This window comes from Myxocyprinus asiaticus, chromosome 44 (assembly GCF_019703515.2).
Source record: "Myxocyprinus asiaticus isolate MX2 ecotype Aquarium Trade chromosome 44, UBuf_Myxa_2, whole genome shotgun sequence".
In the NCBI taxonomy this organism is placed as follows: Eukaryota; Metazoa; Chordata; class Actinopteri; order Cypriniformes; family Catostomidae; genus Myxocyprinus; species Myxocyprinus asiaticus.
The window spans coordinates 28,320,405-28,345,364 of record NC_059387.1 but is presented as its reverse complement, the minus strand read 5'-3'; the positions used below and the strand labels follow the sequence as shown (position 1 = coordinate 28,345,364).

The 24,960-nt window shown below is 36.1% G+C and overlaps 3 protein-coding genes across 7 annotated transcripts in view; 2 read left to right on the top strand and 1 right to left on the bottom strand.

The window, feature by feature from the left end:
- Positions 1 to 2,002, top strand: part of LOC127434458 (palmdelphin-like) — a 39,429-nt gene extending 37,427 nt beyond the window's left edge. For all 3 annotated transcript variants that reach the window (XM_051687233.1, XM_051687235.1, XM_051687234.1), the window contains 2 exons: positions 177 to 265; positions 1,062 to 2,002. In XM_051687233.1, the coding sequence (XP_051543193.1) occupies positions 177 to 265; positions 1,062 to 1,145 (173 nt within the window). In that variant the 3' untranslated portion in view covers positions 1,146 to 2,002. The remainder of the gene's footprint in view (positions 1 to 176; positions 266 to 1,061) is intronic.
- A 528-nt stretch (positions 2,003 to 2,530) lies between these two features.
- LOC127434462 (putative ferric-chelate reductase 1) lies at positions 2,531 to 19,590 on the bottom strand. The gene is made up of 16 exons (XM_051687247.1): positions 19,470 to 19,590; positions 11,190 to 11,385; positions 10,913 to 11,064; positions 10,026 to 10,120; positions 9,790 to 9,943; positions 9,270 to 9,452; positions 8,990 to 9,088; positions 7,836 to 7,986; positions 7,642 to 7,755; positions 6,933 to 7,048; positions 6,775 to 6,861; positions 5,174 to 5,271; positions 4,482 to 4,540; positions 3,940 to 4,083; positions 3,469 to 3,569; positions 2,531 to 3,380 (listed from the first exon to the last, which is right to left on the bottom strand). The coding sequence occupies exons 1-16, from the start codon at positions 19,473 to 19,475 to the stop codon at positions 3,288 to 3,290; spliced, it is 1,848 nt and encodes a 615-aa protein (XP_051543207.1). The 5' UTR covers positions 19,476 to 19,590; the 3' UTR covers positions 2,531 to 3,287.
- Positions 19,591 to 22,395: 2,805 nt separating this feature from the next.
- Positions 22,396 to 24,960, top strand: part of LOC127434456 (glycogen debranching enzyme-like) — a 34,453-nt gene continuing 31,888 nt past the window's right edge. For 2 of the 3 annotated variants that reach the window (XM_051687230.1, XM_051687231.1), the window contains exon 1: positions 22,794 to 23,278. In XM_051687230.1, the coding sequence (XP_051543190.1) occupies positions 23,197 to 23,278 (82 nt within the window). In that variant the 5' untranslated portion in view covers positions 22,794 to 23,196. Of the gene's footprint in view, positions 22,430 to 22,793; positions 23,279 to 24,960 lie in introns of those variants that run through there. The other variant, XM_051687232.1, reaches the window with a different exon arrangement.

The window sequence follows — 24,960 nt, the reverse complement described above, 5'->3', positions numbered from 1 at the left end:
ACAAGACATTATGTTCCTATGTTCCTTACCTCAACTGTCTGGTAGATTACGATGCTAGAAATGAAGAGGTCATGGATTTGATTCCCAAAAAACACACATACTGATAAATTACCTTGGGATAAACATGTTTGCCACATGTATGAATGTTAAATAACCTCTATTCATTTATATTTCAGATGATGTGCCATTTAAATGTAAATCATCCCCTTCTTCTCCAATGAAAACATGCAGAATCGATCGGTCAGCTCTGTCATGTGATCACAGAGTAAGTCCACTTTAAATATTCATGCAATGTCACAAATATTCAGAGGTGGGTAGAGTAGCCAAAAACTGTACTCAAGTAAAAGTAGAATTACTTAAAAAAAAAAAAAAATGTACTCAAGTAGAAGTACTAACATAAATAATTACTTGAGTAAGAAAGTATCCAATTAAAAGAGTACTCAAGTAGTGAGTAACTCGTTACTTTCAAAAATGACATAATGGACATTAACTCCCCTATATTCCATTATATAATACACATTGAACATGTATTACAGAATTATTATAATTATTATTATTATTATTATTATTATTATTATTATTATTATTATTAATGGAAATTCTGTCATCATTCACCATCATGTTGTTCCAAGCCCGTATGACTTTCTTGCTTTCATGCAACACAATAAGGAGATTTTAGACAGAATGTTTGCCTGAGTCACCATTTAAGTTAATGAATGTGGTTTTTTTTATCCATATTTTGAAAGAGAGTCATGACCGAGACTGTCAGTCTCTAACATTCTGTCTAACATCTTTTGTGTTCCACAGAATACAGAAGGTCACACGGGTTTGGAACAAAATGAGGGTTGGAAAATGATGACAGAATATTGTTTGAGTTCAGCAGATGAAAGAAAGTCATACATATCTGGCACGAGGTTAAGTAAATGATGAGAGAATTTGCATTTTTGGGTGAACTATCCCTTTAAGGGCTCTTGTCAGATCTGGATGAATTTGTCAATAAGAAATATTTCTAAAAATGTAACTAAAATGCTACATAAAGATCCCTTTTGTTTTCTCGCTAGTTTCCTGAGCCCTATACAGGAGGCCGACGTAAAAGTGCCATGGCTTTGCGCTGGGAGGCAGGGGAGTTTGCGAACACTGAGTAAAAAAACAGAATAGACATAGTTCGTCAATTTGCAGCTGTTTTACGTAAGAGAATTTTCAATGCTCAAACTCAGTTTGTTTATTGTGACAGCATAAACACTCGCTACTGCTGCTTCTGTAACTTTGTTAATGATCCAGAAAAAAAAAACATCTGTGTAAGCCAAGATGCCTAAATGTTATTTGAATGTACCGTTTTATCCATTTTTGTGATTCCTCTTTGTTGAGGTACTTTGAGAGACTTATAAACCATATTTTAAGTGTTTTGTCTATGAAGGCGAGGAGCATATGTACTGTATATTCATAATGTATTTTCTTGTAAGGCGATGTGTGTATATCCCTGAATTATATGAAAATATGAAACAGCGTTTTAGGATAAACATTAAGTAAAAATGTATACGAAATGGATGTATTTAGTTACATATTTTAGAAAACAATCAATTTTGTCAAGAAACATAATTGAGAGATTTCTTTTTTAAGAATTATTCTAGATTTGACTATGATTGCTCTAGGAACGTCTAAATGGAGGACAATTTTTGGAAGTTTTTGAAGGTCCTGTTCTTAAATTATTTAGTAATTATAGTGATCTTAGAGGATCATCTAATATTTTATAATAACTTGTTATTAATAACCGGTTGCTTTGCAATTTGTTGTCCTCAAAAAAATAGTTTGTATATTTAAGATTTGTATGTCAAACCGCCATGCTTATAAAAACACAAGTATTGCTTGCTAACCTTTAAATCCATGCCAGTCAGTCTCAAGACAATATTTGCTTTACCTACCATTTGAAAAAAAAAAAAAAAAAAAAAAAAACTGTTGGAATGACAAATGCAGAAATAAATGTGTAAGCTAAAGGCAAAAAGAGAAACAGTCTGTTTATCCTACATCAATCAATTAACTGTGTTTACAGGCAGCAACACCAGATTGCCTCCATATTGAAATAGCACTTTAAAACAAGCCTCTACTCCCGTGAATACATTTTCTCACATAAATAAATGGCAAGATATTTAATCTATATGAACTACAACATTTCCAAAAGATGGTTTTAAACAGAGAGGCAGCAGCTCAGTTTCCCATGAGACTAAACGGATAGTGCAGAGAGAATTTAATTTCATTAAAAAATGTGTGCAGGTATTCTAGCATGATTCCCCAACCTTTTCTCATCTTAAGTAACCTCACAGCCCCATCAGTAAGGCTTAAGTACCCATTACACAACTTACACACACACATTTACACAAATGCAAATTGATCGTTTTACTTATAAAGTAAGTTTACTTACTGGTATATTATTTATTAAAAAGTAAATATTTTAAACTGTAAATTGCAGAAAATTCACGATATTTCTGATTGGGAATCACTCTACAACATAAAACCAGTAGCCAAATTATGCACATTTTTAATTTGACAATTTTTATTTTATAAGATAATAGATCAGTAGATTGCCACAGTGCAAATGTTTGAATCAATGGTCCACTTCATCTGAATGACATTCGGTCTCTGTACTGAACTGAAACATTTCAGTTCAGTCTTTTCTGTCAGTGTGAATGTTTACATCTCAGGCAACAGTAACAGACTTTAAATCCACATATCAACTGGAGACTCACTTAGATATGCTCATCTAGAATAGGGTGTTACAAAAAAAAACTTCTTGGGGCCACTTGTCCAAAGCATTTATAAAAGGCATATTCAGCAGCAAGTGTGGTTTAATTACTTAAAACACGGCTCACAGATCTGTAAACATTATTGTCAATGCAAGTAAAGAAAATATACTTTAGATATAAGTAAAGAGATAAAAACGCACAACATAACAAATTTAAATGAGCAGATCAGCTGTAATCAAAAGCTGTTCTTTGCAAGTTAATATTACAAGCTCATAATGTACATATAAAATGAACAATAAAAATATTCCGTATTGCAAATTAAAAGCAGTGCAAAACAATCATCTACATCTCAAAGCACTCCTACCTCTAGGGTAATGAAAATGTAATTTCGAATTAGACTAATTTCAAGATTATTTGTAATAATCAAACATAACATGATGCGTCATAAATCAACCTTACTTCCTACATATTTGGCTTTTTTTTTTTTTAACAAAAGGCACAATTAGTGAATTAGTGAGGCCAAATGTGAAAAATGCTTTGAGCATATCATACTTCACTGATAGTCCAAAGAAGAAAAGTCAGAATTGCCAGATTTCCCCAGAGATAAATAGCCAGAACTATGTTTTTAAATAAAGATTCCTGGAGAGAGAAAACCACAATGGATATATCAGCATTTAACATTAATGAAATGAGCTCTCTATGGAAAAAAAACACAAACCCAACTCACCGCGCTAGAAGTCTCATTCTCCCCAGGAACAAAAACAATCTCCTCTTTGTCCTCAGAATTAATGTGTTCCATGTAGATTTTAACGTTTTTGAAATGCTTTCCTGGAAAGCACACAATGATGACCTTTTATATACCAGACAGCTTAAAGTTAAGCAAAAAGCATTCACAAATAACCTGCTGTCTTCGTTGTATTTTTCTAGTATAAAAACAGGTTGTTTTGCTCTAAAGATTATGGCATTTCAAACTGATTAGCATTTAATTCAACATATCAACTACTGTACTAATGCAGTATCATAAAACATTTCCTATTTAATGGATTCATATTGCACAATTGATTTCCTGCATACAAGCAAAGACACGTTAAATGTTACAACAGAACATAATTGCTCTGAAAGGACATGCACATGCCGAGGACACAACTGAAAAATTTGGGCAGAGAATATGCAACATGATTTAGGGTGGATCACTGACCCATAGGTAAACAGCCCCTTCTGTGGACTTCCAGAATCAAATCTGCCAGCACAAACCAGACCACAATGGAAGCCAGGACACCTGTGGACCAGGGAGCAGGTAGGAGCAGAGCTTGCTGATGGATGCCGAGGAAGATGGTGACAACTAATCCAGGAATATACACACACATGTCGGTTATGGTAGCCTCTGTTGTCTAACAAATGTATTCGGGCACTTTGAATATCTACAACTCTAAATCATATTATATAAACCATATCAGAACTAGAGCCATAAAAACAAGATGACCTGCTGTAAAAGCTCATAATTATTGTATGACATACATAATTATTATATAGCATTACTGATAGGTAATCAGCTACAGTTAACAATTGCAATGTATTATCAGAACAATGATAATGAAAACAGATCTGCAGTTAATCGAGATAAAAACACAACTCAATGTTTTTAAATGCACAGAGCCACTATCTGCTGTTATCATAGCTATTCATATGGATATGTGCCAAAAACATTACACATTTTAGATTCACAGCATTGGTTCTTACCAGCTACGACCTGTGCTAAACTGCCGGTTCCAAAATGCATCCAGTTGAAGATGTATCTCCTGAGAGCAGGTTATATTAAAAATCATACAGAAAAAACAAAAACAAAGTCAGAACATTTTTAAACATTACCCTCTGAATCCATTAATATTGCAATAAAAACTGTAATTGGTTCATAAACTTTGGAAAAGCATCACTGTTTAACATTTATAAAATAGGTAACACTTTACAATGAGGTTGTATTTGTTAAAATTAATAAATGCATTAGGCATCATGAAATTACAAATGAACAGTACCCCCCCCCCCCACCAGCATTTGTTGATCTTGATGTTCATTTATGAAAATACAATTATTCATTGTTAATTCATGTTCATTTAAAATGCATTATCTAATGTTAGATATACAACTTCTCATTTTAAAAATGTATTAATAAATGCTGCAAAGATACTGTTCATTGTTAGTTCATGTAAGTAACTAATGTTAATGAATGCAGCCGTATTGTTAAACGTTACCATAAAATCTTATAGACCGAATGATATAACAGAAACTTTGGGTAAGTTCGGAATTGCAAACTCATAATAGTTTTGCAGTATGTACTGTATATTGTGCATGGTAAATAAAGGAGACTAGTATTCCATTCCAAACATAGCCTTTGACAGGCTGTACTGTGCAGTGCACATATTTCAGGATTTTACCTGGATGCATCTGGCGCAGGTCGGAAAAGTGCCATGACAGGTTGGATGACAGCGAGTGCCATGACAATGCATCCCAGATAAGGGTGTATGCCTGCCCGCTGTGGACAACATTAGAGATTAATGTCAGCACTGTATATTAAGGTCGGCAACAATTTGATTTAATAACAAAATATAACAAAATTTGAACTTGAAATTTTTTTTGCACTTCATCATATTGAAATGAGTATTGATAAAGAACACAGGAAATGGCCCAAGTTTTTCAAAAGCTGTCTAAGTACAAGGTACAGTATTATTTTGTGTGGGTGGGCTTGATGACACATTGCTGCCATGAAATAGGATGCCCTCTGCTGGTTACACAAAAGAAATGACAGGAACTTGGCAAGAGGGATGCTACAGATGCCCCTGGTAAGTCACAAATGTGTCCCTAATGCTCAGTCTTATGGATGGACACATGTGTCAGCTTGAAGCACAAATAAGCCAGATTTAATAAGACAATCCATACAAAGTGTTTGATTAATCCCTGAAGAAAAGGAGGGAAGTTTTTCAAAAATGGGCCAAAAAAATTCCACATGGTGGGTCACAATCAGGGATTAGACACAGTTCAAGAAATTAAAAAGAAAAACTTTTCTTGATTTTTATTTTATTGTATTATTATTATTATTTTAATGCATTGCAGACTAATACAAAAATGTAAAAAATAAAATACACCAATAAAATGTCTAGGCTACAACTGGATCTCTGCTCTGCAAAGGCAAAACTCATTATCCTCTCATTTTAAAAATAATGTTTTTAAAGGAATGTACCGGGTTCAGTACAAGTTAAGCTCAATTGACAGCATTTGTGGCATAATGTTGATTACCACAAAAATTAAGTTTGACTTGTCCCTCCTCTTTAAAAAAATTAAAATAAATCAGTAAACATTAAAATGCTCACTGTTTCAAAAGTAAAGCCACAAGACGTGAAAAAATATGCATGTTAAAATCATTTTAATGTGAAAAAAAAATAGCTACTAACATTTTCTGTGTAAAGCTATAGTTATGTCCAGTAACTTTGTTGCCAAGGTGACGTAACATCAGAAACCCTAAAATGACCATACATATATGATTTAACAGAAGAATTAATGTAAGTGCTTTTATAAAATTATAAGCGTCATATCTCTGCCTTTAAACCCTCTAAAAATTGACCCCATTCACTTCCATTGTAAGTACCCCACTGAAAACTAGATTTTTTTTAAGAATAGGAGGAACGAGTTGAAATATATATATATATTTATATATATATATATATATATATATATATATATATATATATATATATATATATATATATATATTTTTTTTTTTTTTTTTTTTTTTTTTTTTTTGGTGGTTCCCACAAATCCCACAAATGCTGTCAACAGAGCTAAACTTGTATTGAATCCAGAATATTCCTTAAACTGTTCTTGTATTTTGTTTTGACCAGCTAAACCATATCTACTTCTAATTAATACCCAAACAAGAATATTCAGTTGTATGATGCAGGGTGTAAAAATATGACACACTGTTAAAGGATGAGTATTACTCACAGACAGACATGATTGTGTGTTTGTGTGAATGTGTTACCTTGCTCCAACCTCCTCTGTACATAAAAGGCAAAACAAAGCCGACCAAGGTAAGCAGGACAGTGAGGGTCATTAGCAATCGGTGTAACTGTGAAGACAAAAAGCCTTGAAAATAATGCACATTTGAAAATTTGCTGAAGTGAGAAAACACGCTCGTACCTGAAACCAGACCTTCTGTCCCAAAATACTGCTTTCAGGCCAATCCGGTTTGAAGTATCGTGCCATGATGACTCCAGCACTGACTGTGGACATCCAGGCGATCAGCATGACGGCCCCTATGGATGCATACAGATATTGCGTCTGTATAGGACAAATCTTTAATTTAAATATATAACATATATGTACAAACGTATATAATAAAACTGGTTTTAGTTTTAAACATTTTGAATAAGAATTACCATAAAACAATTGATTTACTGGTATTCTGGTTGGCTGCTGACTGAAAAAAGAGCCCACCCCCAAGGGGAGGATCTTTCTATAATATTTTGGTTCCTAGATATGGTTTGAGTCCCTCCTTAAGGGTAAATCTGTGGGATTTTTTTCACCAAATTTATTGTCCACAAGGTGAAAAACGTATGTCCGATCACTAATATCACACCTCTCCTCAACAAGCCAAAAAAATGAAGGTATCATTAATATCCATAGCACAAATGGTATGGGACAAGTGTGGGGACGTGCCAAAGTTTAATACTTAGGGCTAGAGGTTTTGAAAAATCTAAAACCTAAGTGTGAGCTATTGTTCTAGTGATGCTTGCCTTTGAAAGCACCACACATAATTTAGTTTAGTATTGAAATGGACAGTATATCACAGTAATGTTAGCTTTAATTAATTAGATACACCATTAAGAATGCTTATATTCAGCTTTACCATGATATTTGATCAGCAAGGGCGAGCGAGAGCCACTGAGATCCTCTGGAGGTCCTGTGACAAGTTTCTGATTGGTCGAAATCAGAGGTTGACGGTCATGACGATGAGTTCGCCCTAGAGTGAGTGAGCGAAAAACATTGTTGACACCACAGACCTCTAAAACAAAAAATCAAATCAAAATAACACTGTCTCACCATCTTGAGCTCGACCATGTGCCATGAAGATATAGTACATCTGGTCCAGGCTGAACCTCTTTGGATCATCAGTTGGAAGTTGTATGTCTCTGCTGAAGCTACACTGAATCACTCCATCTGATAGTCTCCATGCTGTATCTTTCAGATCATTCTAGAAACAATCCAAAATCAAAGATTTTAGAGCTATATTGATAGGCTTTTAAGAGATAGTTCACCCAGAAATGAAACTTCTCTCATCATTTACTCACCTTCATGCCATCCCAGATGTGTACGACTCTATTTCTTCAGCAGAACACCAACAAAGATTTTTAGTAAAAATATTTCAGCTCTGTAGGTCCATACAATGCAAATGCATGGTGATCAGACCTTTGTAGCTCCAAAAATCACATAAAGGTAACACAGAAGTAATCCATAAGACTCTAGTGGTTAATTATCTTCAGATGTGATATAATAGGTGTGGGTGAGAAACAAATCAAAATTTAAGTCCTTTTTTTTACTCTAAATCTCCACTTTCACTTTTACATCTGAAAGTCACATGTCACATCTGAAAGTGAAAGTTAAAGTGGAGATTTAGAGTAAAAAAAGAACTTAAATTCTTTAAGTTCTGTTTCTCACCCACACCTATTTAACCACTAGAGTCATATGGATTACTTTATGTGATTTTTGGAGCTACAAAGGTATGATCCTCATTCACTTGCATTGTTTGGACCTACAGAGTAGAGATATTTTTCTAAAAATCTTTTTTTTGTGTTCTGCTGAAGAAAGAAAGTCATACACATCTGGGATGGTATGAAGGTGAGTAAATGATGAGAGAATTTTCATTTTTTAGAGAACTATCCCTTTAAAGGGATAGTTCACCCAAAAATGTAACTTCCGTCATCAATAACTCACCCTCATGCCATCCCAGATGTGACTGACTTTCTTTATTTTGTGGAACACAAAAGGAGATTTTAGGAAGAATGTTAGCCTTAGTCACCATTCACTTACACTACATCTTTTTCTATACACTGAAAGTGAATGGTTACTGGTGAATGATGACAGAATTTTATTTTTTTGTGAACTCTCCCTTAAGTATTTCATTCTTTTTTTTTTTTACCTTTGAGTCACTGTCTGCTGTTTGCAAGACATTTTTGCTGTTAAGTGTCAATGAGTACCTCTGAAGAGATTTCTGGGTGTGTCCTTCCAAGAACATATGCAGCCTTGACGTCAACTTTGTCTGTATCTCTTATGCACATATAGACGTCATCGTTCCCCTAAATTGCAGAACACATTGCTATAATATATACTAAGGCATTCAATTAGTCATTCAAATGGAAAATAATATTTCACACTGAATCAGAGATTCAAGCGTCAGTCTGGCTATAAGCAGTCAAATGAATGTCTTCTATTTGATAAAATGAAATATGAAGTACTCCAAATGAATGTCTTTATTACCATCCATTTGTCCAGTGATAAGGCAAAGGACACATAACCCTCTGCAGGTCCACTGAGCTCAAACACCACACTTCTGCTCTCTGTCCAAAAGGACAAGAAGTGACATGATGTGTCATTTTGTGGGTCACAGCCCGCTGGATTCCTCAAACAGGACTTCTTGATTCCACAGCCCTCAGAAGTGAACTGAAGAGGAGACGAGGATGGACATGTTCAGATATCTTAAAGAACAGTATCATATCACTAAATTCACTTTTTACATGGGTCTGTGGAATAATGGATTCTGATTGGTCAATAACAGCTTTCTGCTGTCTAATATTTATGTATGACCATTAAACTGTAAAATGTTTTGCTCAGAGAGAGGGTCAGAGGTTTGTTCCATCACCCAGATCAGACATGAAATGTTAGTGTTTGTTTAAAGAACCAACAGCAATAATCACAGCAAGTGACCTAATGGTCACACAAGCCCTATGCAATTCATGTAAATTGTCACTCTTGTAACATTAGCTTTAGTTAAACTCACCGATTTAGACAGCGTTGAGGAAGGCACTGTGATTTCGGCACCAATGGAACCACCAACGGTACTTTGTACCGGGGGAGGAGCTACACCATTTTGCGACACCACTGGACCTGGAATTCTCACCCAATAATCATTGTACTTTCGGACAACAGTTACCCTGAAACAAAAGACCACACAACCCATATCAAGTATCGCAATCAGGAAGTTGCCTAAAAATGTAAAAGTATTTGAACACTTACAGAAACTGCACACTGGGAGGAGAGTCTTGTGGCGCTATCCATATCACCTGGACCTCAGTCTTATGGGAATCACTGGTATGACTTACAGCTGAGCCCTTTGAATATAGAAAATACAGTGCACTCAATAAATTATGTCAATTAATGGGCTCTATATGATACTTTTGGATAGTAACCAACCGCTTTGAGTCAATAAATAATTATTTTTACTAAAAAAAAATGTAGCTAAAAAGTGTCTTTTAAAGCTGAAGTGTGTCACTGCTGGATTTTTTCACCAGATTTTTTCACCCCCCCCCCCCCCCCAATTTGGTTACAGATAGTCTGGCCCATACTCACAACATGGCCTACATATAGTTGACTCTGCTTACTAAGCTGGGATACAAGAAGAATTCTTACATCAGAAATTACACACATCAGCTTTAAATGTGCTCTCAGTAACTTTTTGTTTGTATCATCTTGCATTTTCACTGACACCTAGTGATATTGATGCAGAATCATTCAAAATCAATAGTTTTCAGTTACAGATGCCATTGTAGAAATTCACTATTCACAATCAGCCATGATTAATTTAATCCAAGAGTGAAAGTGTCCAATAACAAGACGGTTACCAAGATTAAGCGAGTAGTATTCAGCTGGTCATGTGATTCTAAAAAAATGGCAGCCCCCATGAGGGCATCCCTGCCCCATGTAGAATAAAACGGCTTTTATAAGGTTACTGATATTACTAGAGTCCTCATCTCATGTGAGTGGTCATGATTTTAAACATATGTTTAAAAATTATAATTCACTTCTTTAGCAGTAAAACTTTTTTATTGGGGGAAAAATTACTGAGTGCACCTTTAATAAATTTTTTGTTCTCAATATAAACAGAAAGGACTGTGCTCACTAACATCCTTATTACCGCACTGAAGAAGCTGAGAAATGGCAGAATTGATTAACTTAAACGATCCAACTGCTTCGTTGAGCTTCCCAGCATTCCTTGCTTCTATGAGGAATCCTTTGAAGTGTGGTGTGCTCCCTGAAGCAGCCACTGATAATGTCACTGTAAATGGTAACAACATGTGATAAGATTTTCTATTAAATGTTAACTATCATAATAATCTATAAAATATAAACAATCTATCTATCTATCTTTCTATCATCACTGAAATACTTGTTTAGTCTTACCTTTAATTTCATCAGCAGGTCTGAATTGTATTTTGTCTGCTATGATATCGTATGGAGGATCTTCTGTGCTGGGATCATGACCATGTTGGGGCGTCATGTTCCCACAAGCCACAGTCACCTTTCCATTACTGTAACAAATGACTGTCTCTAAACACACTGAGAGTAGCACTAACACAACCTCTGCCTTCATGAGAACCTGAAATGAATGGATAGTTATTGCAAAACTCAACTTTGCAATGATAATTATTAAGGCGTCTTTATGCAGCTGAGTTACACCTGCTCTGTGTCTGCGCAAAGCCACCTAAAAGCCAGAATAAATTATGCCTGCTCTGACCCATCTCAGCCCCTAGTCTCAAATGCCCCTAGCTCTGATGCTGCTTTGGTTCTGCGTAAATGAAATGCAGCATCAGAACGAACTTACACTTTGCTGTTGTCATGATAGTGCATACATTTCATAATTTAGTTTCATTTTTAAAAGTATAACTTCTTTTCTCACTAATATCATATTTTATATATATATATAATTTTATGTTTAAAACATTAATCTCATAACATTATTTATGCATTTTTACTGCTGTGTAAATACACCTAAATGCCACTTAAGAAGATGCAGCTTCGGTGCCACCTTTGAGGTGTAAAGATGGCATTAGAGAAGCTTTGGTAACCAATTATTTTCTTTGCATCAAGTGTTTCTAAATTCAATGATTTGGTTATAATTTTACATTTTGGGTGATTAGATGAAACAAAACAGTATTACCACACTGCGGTAAAGTTGTTTTTATATTGGATATTTGTTATACATTTGATCCTTCCTTTAACATTAATTGGTATGTAGCTGCAAAATAGTGGCGGTTCGTACTGTCTCATTCAGATAACACTATAAATCATAACAGCAGAAGTTATTATGATGTTATTCGATACATTTAATTGAAAAATGTAAAACAGTGATTCCAACAAGGGCAATCCAAGTTAGGGAGTGTCTCAAAAGTACAAAACACACAAATATCAGTTAAGAGATACATTATTCCATGACTACATTAAAAAGTGGTTCTTTTTACATGTGTAATGTTTATATTTAGATCATTTTTAAATTTTCTTATGATTTATATCCCTATTATAACTATTTAATGTAAACTGAATGCTTTAATGAAATAAATCGATTGATCTTTCTGGCTTTTTTACCTAAACATCTCACATCACCTGCAATGTGTTTATACACACCTGCTACATATCTTACACAGCTTTGTTTGTGGAAATATGTTTTTGTGTATTTTTCTGGAATTTTTAAAATACTAAAATCCATTTTACTTCTTGTTCATTTGACCTGATGATGTCACACCACCTGTAATATATTCACAAACACGTATAACTCATACACGACTTGAAATGTGGAACAATAATTGTGTCTTTTTTATTAATTTTTCACATTTTCAAATCCATATAACTTCCTGGTCATGTGACCTGATGATGTCACACCACCTGTTATACAGTATATTTACAAACACCTATAACATATAGTACATGACTTCGATTTTGGAAATATGATTTTGTGTGTTTTTTATACATTTTTGACAATTTTAAATCCATATGACTTCCTGATCATGTGACCCGATGAAGTCACACCACCTGTAATATATTCACAAACACCTATAACACATCTTACATGACATATATATATATATATATATATATATATATATATATATATATATATATATATATATATATATATTTTACAAAAAAACAAAAACAAAAGCAAAAAAAAAACTTAAATGTGTATTTTTTTATGAATTTTAATTTCTGAAATATTTAAAAATCAAATCAACTTCCTTTGACACAGGCCAGACTTGAACCTGTGTTACCAGCATGCCTACATTAATGAATCATGGTAAAGAACTTGCATAATAAGTAACCATAACATGTAGTTCAGATGATGCTTGACATGGGATTTGAATCCATGCTCTTGATGTTGTCAAGACCCTGCTCTATCTGTTGAGCTATAGGACTTACTCCAGATGACACAGAAGGCTTACATGACATCTGGATTACTAACTCAAAGGACAGTTTACCCACAACTAAAACTTCTGTCATTAATAGCTTTGTATACTCATGTGAAATGCTTACTATTGTCCATGTTACCCAAAAGTTACTTACATGTGAGTTATTTAGCTGAATATCCAAGCAGATGTTTTCCATCCAATGAAAGCAGATGCTGGTGGATGTCATGCTCCAAACAGGAAGCAAGAGTAATACTCAGTTGTCCTTATAACTTGTGCAATAAATTCCAAGTCACTAAAGCCATATAATACCTACAGTATATACATTTGAGTGAGGAACTGATCAAAATGTAGGTTGTTATTAATTGAAAACAAGTGTCCCTACATTTAAAACAGTCACATTCACATGAGTATCAATTGTTCCCTTTCGATTACGTTCTCTCAACATTGCATCACTGACACTATGGGAAATTCCTTTCTCAATGACCTAGTTGAAGCCCTTTGTACAATAATGGCATTTCTAAAATTGGCAATGGTATTTGAGCCCTGCCCCTTTAGGCGCGCAGTTGGCCTATATAAGCGGGTGCAAAACCACCATTTCCTCAGAATTCTTCTCCTTCAAGACAGTGAGTTCATCTCTCTTCTTGACAAGACCTCTCATCTCTGCTTCGCCGTGGAGAAACACTCCACCAGCAGATGGGTTCTTCGCCCTCAGATGCAAGCAAGATGACAGCACAGCACCTGCAGCGAGACGACTGACCCGCTCCCCTGCAGTGTTCCGGTGGAGGCATTTGTATCCTTTATTCTTGCTAAGATATATTGTGTATATATACATTTGTATATCTAAAAGAGTCGCTTGTGTGTAAAGATGTCGTTCCACAAGTGTTTTCTATGCGAGAGACACACCCCATGTCAGACAGGCATGAGATATGCATCCGGTACCTGGGCCGTGCCCACACCAAAGAGGCTCTCATGGAGACAGACTGCCTTGAGGGCATGAGCCTCAGGATGCTCCGCTCTAGAATCACCCTCGTTCTGAGGGACAATTCCGCCTCCCGTGCCCCCCCACCTGCCTCATCTGTGACATCCGAGGGACCACACGAGCGAGGAGGCACGGCGAGGCCACGAGGTTGAGCTGGAAGACATCGGAGAGGATCTTGCGCCGGTGCAAACCTGTGAACTCCTCAGTCTCCCGATGCAGCATCCTCGCCCGTGCAATACGTCCATAAGGAACTCCGGCCCTCCGTTGGAGCACAGTCTTATTACATTTGGCGGATCTGATGATGGGGACGATGACATGTCAGCATCTATGGGCGAGTGGTCAGGCCCCACAGAAGACGTTGCTGCTCCCTCTGGTAAAGAGCGCGCACACACCCCTGATACTGAGCTGCTTTGCGTTCTCTCATGGGTGGTCGAGAAACTCGGCTTACAGTGGTCCCCTCCAGTCAAGCCGGAAAGATCTCGCATGAGAAGACTGCATCCCAAAAAGTAGCGCCATTCTTCCCAGAGGTCCACGTGGAGCTCACGAAGACTTGGTGCATACCCTAGTCTGTGTGCGCTCAGGTCGGAGGGGCTGCTTCTTTCATGTTGTTCGACTGGACAATATGACAGTAGTAGCTTACATAAATCGCCAGGGCAAAATCTGATCGCTTCCAATGTTGAGCCTGACATGGTGCCTCCTCCTTTGGAGCGAATGGCATCTCCTTTCCTTATGTGCGACAAACATCTCAGGCCATCTGAACTGCATGCCCGGAGAATGGAGGCTTCATTCTCAGATGGTCCTGAAGATTTGGGACATATTTGGCAAAGCGGAAGTGGACCTGTTTGCCTCTGTGGAGACAACCCACTGTCCCCTCTGGTAGTCCATGTTCCAAGCCCTACCAGGGGTCGATACCATTGCTCACAAATGGCCGACGAAATGCAAGTATGTGTTTCTTTCAGTATGCCTCCTCCATTCTGTCATCTGCTAAATTCGAGAGGACAGGGAAGCGGTTCTACTGATTGCACCAAAATGGCCCAATCAGTTATAGTTTCTGGAGATGGTGGAGCTACTGGTCGGCCGCCCTTGGGAAATACCACTGAGGAAGGGTCTCCTCTCTCAAGCACAAAAGGCACGATCTGACCTCCCCAGCCGGAGCTCTGGAACCTGCACGTTTGGCCCCTGAATGGAGCCCCACCAAACATCTGACATCACTAAGTCACATGACCAGGAAGTTATATGGATTTGAAAATTTCAAAAATTCATAAAAAATACACAAAATCATATTTCCAAAATGCAAGTAGTTTAAGATGTGTGTCAGGTGTGTATGAATGCATCACAGGTGGTCTGACGTCACTAGGTCACATGACCAGGAGGTTATATGTAGGGGTGCACTGATCGATCGACCACCGATCTAAATCGCCGATCTTCATCTTAAGTCTGTGATCAGCGATTGGCCGATCATGCCTAGAATCAGGGTCGATCTTTTTTGCAGCATGCAGGGAATCACACATACACTGCTACTCTAATAAATGAGCACTTTATCGGCTCTTGATGCATGACAATGTGGCCTTTGGAGGGTGAATTGTTGGCAATTTTAAGTATTCACATATTTAAACTTTCAGACATGCTGTTATTCAGATGTATGACTATTAAGTTACCCATTTTCTAGAGTCATAACAGTAGTAATTCTGACTCGCTGCACTGTGAGCATGGAGAGGATAAAGAGACTGCAAACAGGTATAAATACGAATTAAACAACAAATAAACATGCATATACAAATCTGACTATAAGCGATGTAATGTGAGTCAAGACAATCAGATGTTGTGTTGAGTGATCATGAGCACTTTCAGCTTCACTCCCTCCAATATGCTCACTCGCGGTGTCAATCAAACATGTGCGCTCTCCAAGTGCTCTCAATATCTCATTATAAGTCACTCATCTCAGAGCTATTCTGTGAGAATCCCAATTTAAATCAGATTAATGTTAGTCACATTACCACTAATCACAGCTATTACATTTTAACCATAACAGCATCATGTCTTCATGCATTTGCTTAATAATTAGTGATTTGTGTTACAGCAAAACTCCAAAGACAGTAAACAAATCATAGATATGAATGATTTCTCACTGGAGCAGTTTTAAAGCTTGTAATAGATACATTTTTCTCATTTGTTAACGTATCTCTGCTGTGTGTGATGGTTTCATGGTTTTTACAGCTTACCAGTATGTCACAATTACCTTTTGATATTGACGACAGAACTATCCAGAACTGTTTCAAAACAAATAAATGTTAGCAATTCACAATTAATGTAATTTTAATGTAATTTTAGTAACTTTATAAAAAGGTTCAATTCGCATTCAAATCAAATTGCATTAGGCATTATGAACAAACAATGAACAATATATTTTTACAGCCTATATTAATTATAATGTTAGTTAATAAAATTACAATTGTTCATTATGAGTTCATAGAGCATTAACTAATGTTAATTAATACAACTTTTGATTTTAAAAATGTAATAGTATATGTTGTAACTAACATTAAGTTCATTAGTTCATGTTAACTACTGTAATGTTGTTTAATAATGTTAACTAATGGAAACTCTTTGTAAAGTGTTACTGTAATTTTACTGTGTGGGGCATAAACATATACACTATATTGCCAAAAGTATTCGCTCATCTGCCTTTAGACGCATATGAACTTAAGTGACATCCCATTCTTAATCCATAGGGTTTAATATGACGTCAGCCCACCCTTTGCAGCTATAACAGCTTCAACTCTTCTGGGAAGGCTTTCCACAAGGTTTAGGAGTGTGTTTATGGGAATTTTTGACCACTCTTCCAGAAGTGCATTTGTGAGGTCAGACACTGATGTTGGACGAGAAGGCCTGGCTCGCAGTCTTCGCTCTAATTCATCCCATAGGTGCTCTATCGGGTTGAGGTCAGGACTCTGTGCAGGCCAGTCAAGTTCTTCCACACCAAACTCGCTCATCCATGTCTTTATGGACCTTGCTTTGTGCACTGGTGCGCAGTCATGTTGGAACAGGAAGGGGCCATCCCCAAACTGTTCCCACAAAGTTGGGAGCATGGAATTGTCCAAAATCTCTTGGTATGCTGAAGCATTCAGAGTTCCTTTCACTGGAACTAAGGGGCCAAGCCCAGCTCCTGAAAAACAACCCCACACCATAATCCCCCCTCCACCAAACTTCACAGTTGGCACAATGCAGTCAGACAAGTACCATTCTCCTGGCAACCGCCAAACCCAGACTCGTCCATCAGATTGCCAGATGGAGAAGCGTGATTCGTCACTCCAGAGAATGCGTCTCCACTGCTCTAGAGTCCAGTGGCAGTGTGCTTTACACCACTGCATCCGACGCTTTGCATTGCACTTGGTGATGTATGGCTTGGATGTAGCTGCTCGGCCATGGAAACCCATTCCATGAAGCTCTCTACGCACTGTTCTTGAGCTAATCTGAAGGCCACATGAACTTTGGAGGTCTGTAGCGATTGACTCTGCAGAAAGTTGGCGACCTCTGCGCACTATGCGCCTCAGCATTCGCTGTCATTTTACATGGCCTACCGCTTCGTGGCTGAGTTGCTGTCATTCCCAATCGCTTCCACTTTGTTATAATACCACTGACAGTTGACTGTGGAATATTTAGTAGTGAGGAAATTTCACGACTGGACTTGTTGCACAGGTGGCATCCTATCACAGTACCACGCTGGAATTCACTGAGCTCCTGAGAGCGGCCCATTCTTTCACAAATGTTTGTAGAAGCAGTCTGCATGCCTAGGTGCTTCATTTTATACACCTGTGGCCATGGAAGTGATTGGAACACCTGAATTCAATTATTTGGATGGGTGAGCGAATACTTTTGGCAATATAGTGTAACTTATAACGTATACACAATATAACTTGCAAAAGTGTGGCAAAGGGCACTTTTTAAAAAAATCATTATTGGTATCGGCCGATCTTATCTTAGTGTTAAAAGAAATCTGAGATCGGCCTCAAATTTTTCTTGATCAGGGCACCACTAGTTATATGGATTTGAAAATCTAAAAAATGTATAACGAATACACAAAATCATATTTCCAAAATTCAAGTTGTGCAAGATGTGTGAATGCATTACAACTGGTCTGGCAACACTAGGTCACATGACTGGGAAGTTATATGGATTTGAAAATGTAATAAAAAAAAAAAAATGCATAAAAAAATATACAAAATCATATTTCCAAAATCCAAGTCATGTATGATGTGTTATAGGTGTTTGTAAATATATAATAGGCGGTGTGACATCATCAGGTCACATGACCAGGAAGTTATATGGATTTGAAAATTAAAAAGTTAAATCATTAAAAAAAATGATACATTTACGATTCCAAAATAAAAGTCATGTAATCTGTCATGCATCTATTTCTGTTAGCTATAAGTTAAATGCGCCCTTAAATCCACCAGCCATCTCATCTCCAACAACCAACAGCTTGTTTGACAATATTAAGTTATATAGGATAAAGCTACACATGTTTTTATAGCCACAGAGTAATCTGTTTTGCACCGGCCTTTGTCCGTGTCACACTTTGAAGACACTCCCTAACTTTGCCTGCCGAATGTCCAATATAAAAACAACTTTACCGCAGTTATTAAGCATGGTATATGAGCAAAAAACAAGGTAATACCATGGTTCTTTATTTGTTAGTGAAATCTAGAGTGCTTAACCTCATGTCCATGGTTCAATAACAAAAAAATACATAGGTTAATGCATGTTACAGAGTTTTACAAGACATTTCTGTTGTCTAATCAGTCTCTCTTTAGAAGCCTGCAAATAAAGATAAGCATGGGCAGCAACTGTTACTTGTTCCGAAGCAGCACTGAAACTTTGTCTACTCCAGAGTTTCAGCAATCATGAACACGGGCTGTATTTACATACACCAATAAAAAGGCAGAAATTCATGTTCATGATTCGATGACATATAATGTTAGATATACGGATCAAGGTCATGTTTTTCTATCTTGCACACCGTGTTTAGTCCCGCCTGGGGCTGTTGGCTTCCATTGATAAATACCTATAAAAATAAGTGATTCTTAAAGGGAGGCAAAGTGGGGATAAAATCGATCCTTTGCCAAAACCCAAGGGTCAACAGTACACTGAAACCGACCACATTCACCTTTACAGTGAATTCAGCAGCTACTTCCTAGTTGATCTTTGCACATGGCACGGGCTATAAAACAAAGTCAGGCCAAATAGACAGACAAGCACAATAAACTGCTGACAGAGGATAAAACAAGTGTATAAGCTTACCTCCATTCACCTACAAAAAATTGCCATCACACTAACATAAAAAAGAAAACAATTGAGTGTAAATTGCAACGCACGGATAGAGATGTGGGCGGTCTTTATGCGAAGAAGCGTGTGATTGGTTGAAAGCCGTGCGCGAAGACTTGCCAACACACGATTGGGTGGGGCTACAAGTATTGACGCTTTACTACACAGCCAGTTCCACTTGAAGTCAGCTTCTATTTTCACAAAAATGTGCTAGGTTTAGTATTTGTCTATCGAAGCTTCTATTGGGAAGAAAAAGTGTTTAATAATATAGTTGGCGTTTTTTTTTTTTTTTTTTTTTTTTTTTTTTTTTTATGAATACTTTCCCAGCAAGCACATCACCTTCCCATAATATTCATGAATGGTTCAGGTTCCAAATAGGTAATTTGTGTTGAATCCAGCTACTAACGCCTTATATATCTTTTTTTATACCATAAACTAACCTTCCCAAAATGTTGCATGGAGGTTTTTTTGTGTGACCTAACCTAATAAGAACTTATAAAGAACAATATCAAGTGGTTATTTTTAGGTTTTATTAAGCAGAATAATATTATTCCATTATTATTCATAATTTCAATATTTGTTATGGTCATATTTTAATTATGTTTCATAAACGTTGCAGAGGGGTGTTTGATATACAACCAATGACTGACATTAGTCTAGTACAGCAATTGATTAAATGTTGAAAATATATTTTTTTAAAGAATTATAATAAAAACCTTCTTTAGTAAATATGAATTTCAGACCTGACCTATGTCTTCAGTAAAAGCCACCCGGATTGTGATGAATCTAATACAGTAAGTGATTATTACTGTAACTAATATTATTGTTGCTCTAAGATTTATATCGGTGCTCTGACAGATTTGTGTGTGTGTGTGTATATATATATATATATATATATATATATATATATATATATATATATATATATATATATATATATACACACACTACCGGTCAAAAGTTTTGAAACACTTACTCATTCTTTATTATAATTTTTTTTTTTTTTTTACATTTTAGAATAATAATAAAGTAATCAAAACTATGGAATAACTTAAATGGAACTATGTGAATTATGTTGTGACTAAACAAAATCCAAAATAAATCAAAATATTTTAGCATCTTCAAAGTAGTCACCCTTTGCCTAGATTTAGCAGAAATGTACTCTTGACATTTTCTCAAACAACTTCTTGAGGTATCACCCTGGGATGCTTTTTAAACAGTTCCCATCTATGTTGGGCACTTATTGGCTGCTTTTCTTTATTATTTGGTCCAACTCCTCAATTTCAAAACCTTTTTTTATTTTTTATTAAATTTTAGTTTTATAATGAAATAAATTAATATGGTGGCACAAATATATTTTTGTCTACAAAACTAATTTCAAACATTTAAGCATACGCCTTCAGATCAAAAGATTTTTAAAATCATGGGAAACATTTCAGTCAAGTGTTTCAAATCTTTTGAAATATATATATACACTGGCGGCCAAAAGTTTGGAATAATGTACATATTTTGCTCTTATGGAAAGAAATTGGTGCTTTTATTCACCAAAGTGGCATTCAACTGATCACAATGTATAGTCAGGACATTAATAACGTGAAAAATTACTATTACAATTTGAAAACAAAATTCAGAACTTCTTAAACTACTTAAAAGAGTTCTCATCAAAAAATCCTCCATGTGCAACAATGACAGCTTCACAAATCCTTGGCATTCTAGCTCTCAGTTTATCCAGATACTCAGGTGACATTTCACCCCACACTTCCTGTTGCACTTGCCATAGATGTGGCTGTCTTGTCGGGCACTTCTCACACACCTTACAGTCTAGCTGATCCCACAAAAGCTCAGTGGGGTTATGATCCATAACACTCTTTTCCAATGATGTGTTGTCCAATGTCTGTGTTTCTTTGCCCACTCTAACCTTTTCTTTTTGTTTTTCTGTTTCAAAAGTGTCTTTTTCTTTGCAATTCTTCCCATAAGGCCTACACCCCTGAGTCTTCTCTTTACTGTTGTACATGAAACTGGTGTTGAGTGGGTAGAATTCAATGAAGCTGTCAGCTGAGGACATGTGAGGTGTCTATTTCTCAAACTAGAGACTCTGATGTACTTATCCTCTTGTTTAGTTGTGCATCTGACCTTCCACATCTCTTTCTGTCCTTGTTAGAGCCAGTTGTCCTTTGTCTTTGAAGACTGTAGTGTACACCTTTGAATGAAATCTTCAGAAAGCTGTTTCTTTTTTGACATTTTTTACCTAATATTGACCTTAAGACATGCCAGTCTATTGCATACTGTGGCAATTCAAAAACAAACGCAAAGACAACGTTAAGCTTCATTTAACAGACCAAATAGCTTTCAACAGTGTTTGATATAATGGCAAGTGATTTTCTTGTACCAAATTAACAATTTAGCATGATTACTCAAGGTTAAGGTGTTGGAGTGATGACTGCTGGAAACGGGGCCTGTCTAGATTTGATCAAAAATTACTTTTCTCAAATAGTGATGATGCTGTGTTTTTACATCAGTAATGTCCTGACTATACTTTGTGATCAGTTGAATGCCACTTTGGTGAATTAAAGTACCAATTTCCTTCCGAAACAGCAAAATCTGTACATTATTCCAAACTTTTGGCCACCAGTGTATATATATATATATATATATATATATATATATATATATATATATATATATATATATATATATATGTATATATGTAGTGTGTGTGTGTGTGTGTGTGTGTGTGTGTGTGTGTGTGTGTGTATACTGTATATGCACTTATGTGCTGTATGCACAACGCATGTTCTTTACGTGATGTAACGCAGGAAATGGAACTGGAAAAGTACTTGCTATATTTAGGGTCACTGACAGGTCATGTCACCCCGATGCATGACCTTATTAGATGCAGGTGGTCTGCCCTACTGTCAACACTGGGTGACATTCTGGTGAGTAGTCCATCGGATGTTGCTGGTGATTAAACTTTTTATAGTTTATTTCTATTTTGGCACCTCATTGTAACATTTACTTTACTAAATAATGCATGGAAATAATACTTGTCATTTACTATCAGTTGGATAAATTCCAATCAGGGGCGCCTGTCAGGATAAGTTTTCATTTTTAAAGATTTAATGTGTATGTCTGAGCATATTTTATCTGATAAAAGTTTTAAAACGTATTGATTAACGTAAATTATTATGTTAGTCATTGATTCTTAATAAACAATTCCTACAATTTACATTTTAGAAGTGTACAATGGTGTGCTATTCAAAATGTGCAATATAATGAGTGAAGGGGGTCAACAAATAATCCTATGATTGTGCAGTACTGTTTTGATCATTGAACACTATGTATGCTGTGTCTGAATGCAAAAGTTTGTCTCTGTATAGGCTTTGTGTACAAAGTATGTGAGTAAATTATGTGTACACTGCATCTATCTATCTATCTATCTATCTATCTATCTGTCTGTCTATCCGTCCTTCTGTCTGTCTGTCAAAATACACTGGTTCTCGTGTCGTTGCTTCAGGTTAGGTCAGTAGGTCAGATTTTTGTGCAAACACTGTTGAGAAATGGTCAAACATGCACGAATCCACCGCTAGTCTATATAAACCTGCCAGCGGATTGTTCACATGTTGTTCGCTGTTATCGTATGGCAGGCTGTCCGCGCTCTTGGTGATCCGTGTTTAAAGGGCAACCCAAAAAAAGGACCGTCAACATGTTCCGTGGCACACAGACACGACTGCTTCTCCTGAATGACATGGAAAGATTGGAGCGCACTCTGTTCCGCCTGGAGCAAGGTAGGCCTACTGGTTTCTGTCATAAAACTCCAATCCAGTAATCTAATGTGTGTTGCAAATGCGAAGATTTTCATGGTGGTTAACATAATTTCCATCAAGATGATTTAATCGTTATTCTTTTAAAGGTTCTTTATACATTTTTAAATGCTGGTTTTGTTGCAGAAATCATTCCACCCGTCTTACTTTTACTCTCTGTGTTACTGCAACTCAAGATATTGTACCTCTGGAGAGACTTTGGACAGATTTACGCGTTACGCATGGTGCATGGGCACTGGTATATCTCATTCGAAAAGCTATCCTCTATAAATAGCGCAGGAATGTGATGTGTGATGTAAATATGCAAGTGACCGTTTACTGAATCATGCAAGGTCAAATTTTGGCTAACGGAATGGAATCTGCTTGTGTGCATACTGCGTAGTGGCCTATGCACTATTACTATTATTATAACTATTACTATGTCATAACTATTATTATTTTTATTTTATTTTTATGGTATGTAAAACAGTATTTTTTCAACCTTTGACGGGTCAAACAGTAGTATTCTACATTGTTTTTACATTGTGTACATTCATTCATTGCCTTGCGCTCTGATATATTGCACATTTTGGCAAATATTAAGCCATCTTTACACTGCAAGGTGGAACAGAAGCTAGTGGCATTAACACAGCAAATACAACTGCATAAATAATGTTATGAGATTAATGTTTTAAATATGAAGTTCTGAATATAGATATATGACATGAATGAAAATATGAAATTATGCTTTTAAATATGAAACTAAATTATAATATATATATATATATATATATATATATATATATATATATATATATATATACTATATGGTGACGAGGAGGAGGGCGGGGCCGGGCCGTGACTACCCACACCTGGACCCCAATTGGGCTAATCAGCAGAGGAGAGAGATAAATGGAGCAGGATGCAGCAGTTCGGGAGAGAGTGTCTTTTTGTTTTCATTAAACATTATTTTGATGCTTCTTCCGGTTCCTGCCTCCTCCTTTCCCAACCTTAACCTTGTTACATTGGTGCCGAAACCCGTGAAGGGGGAGGGATGCGCTGTTGTGGAGTCCTCCCCACTACCAGTGAACAGAAAATTGCCACAAAATGACATCCATGCAAAAAAATAAATAAATAAATAAATAAATAATTAAAAAAAAAAAAATACACGCAACAATGAAAAACCAATATGTCATAGATATTTATGGAATATACATGTATGTCTGACAGATTTTGATAATTGAATGGATTATTTTGCATGTGATGGCTCACAAGATGAAATGAATGAATGTTTAGAAGTTGCGAAGAGTGACAATTTCACTGAGAATCAACACATCAGCAAGCCATGTGCATTTAGTTATTGTGCAAATTGTAGACAGTTGTACATACTCTTTTGCACACATGGCAAAACACGTGCAATTTGCTTAAATGAATAAGTATGAAGGTAAAATTGTGCCTAAAAGATTTGTGAAAGCGTAAATCAAAATTGCAAACGTAAAAATAAATTGCATGCGCACAGAACGTTTTGTAAAGGTGTAAATCAAGTTGCAAGCATAAGAAAAAAAATATTAGCAATACTTAAATTCTTTGCATAAGTGTAATTCATGTGTTGTGAATCTGTAACTTCATATTAACACAAAGTAAATTTTATGTGTATTCTTCTGACT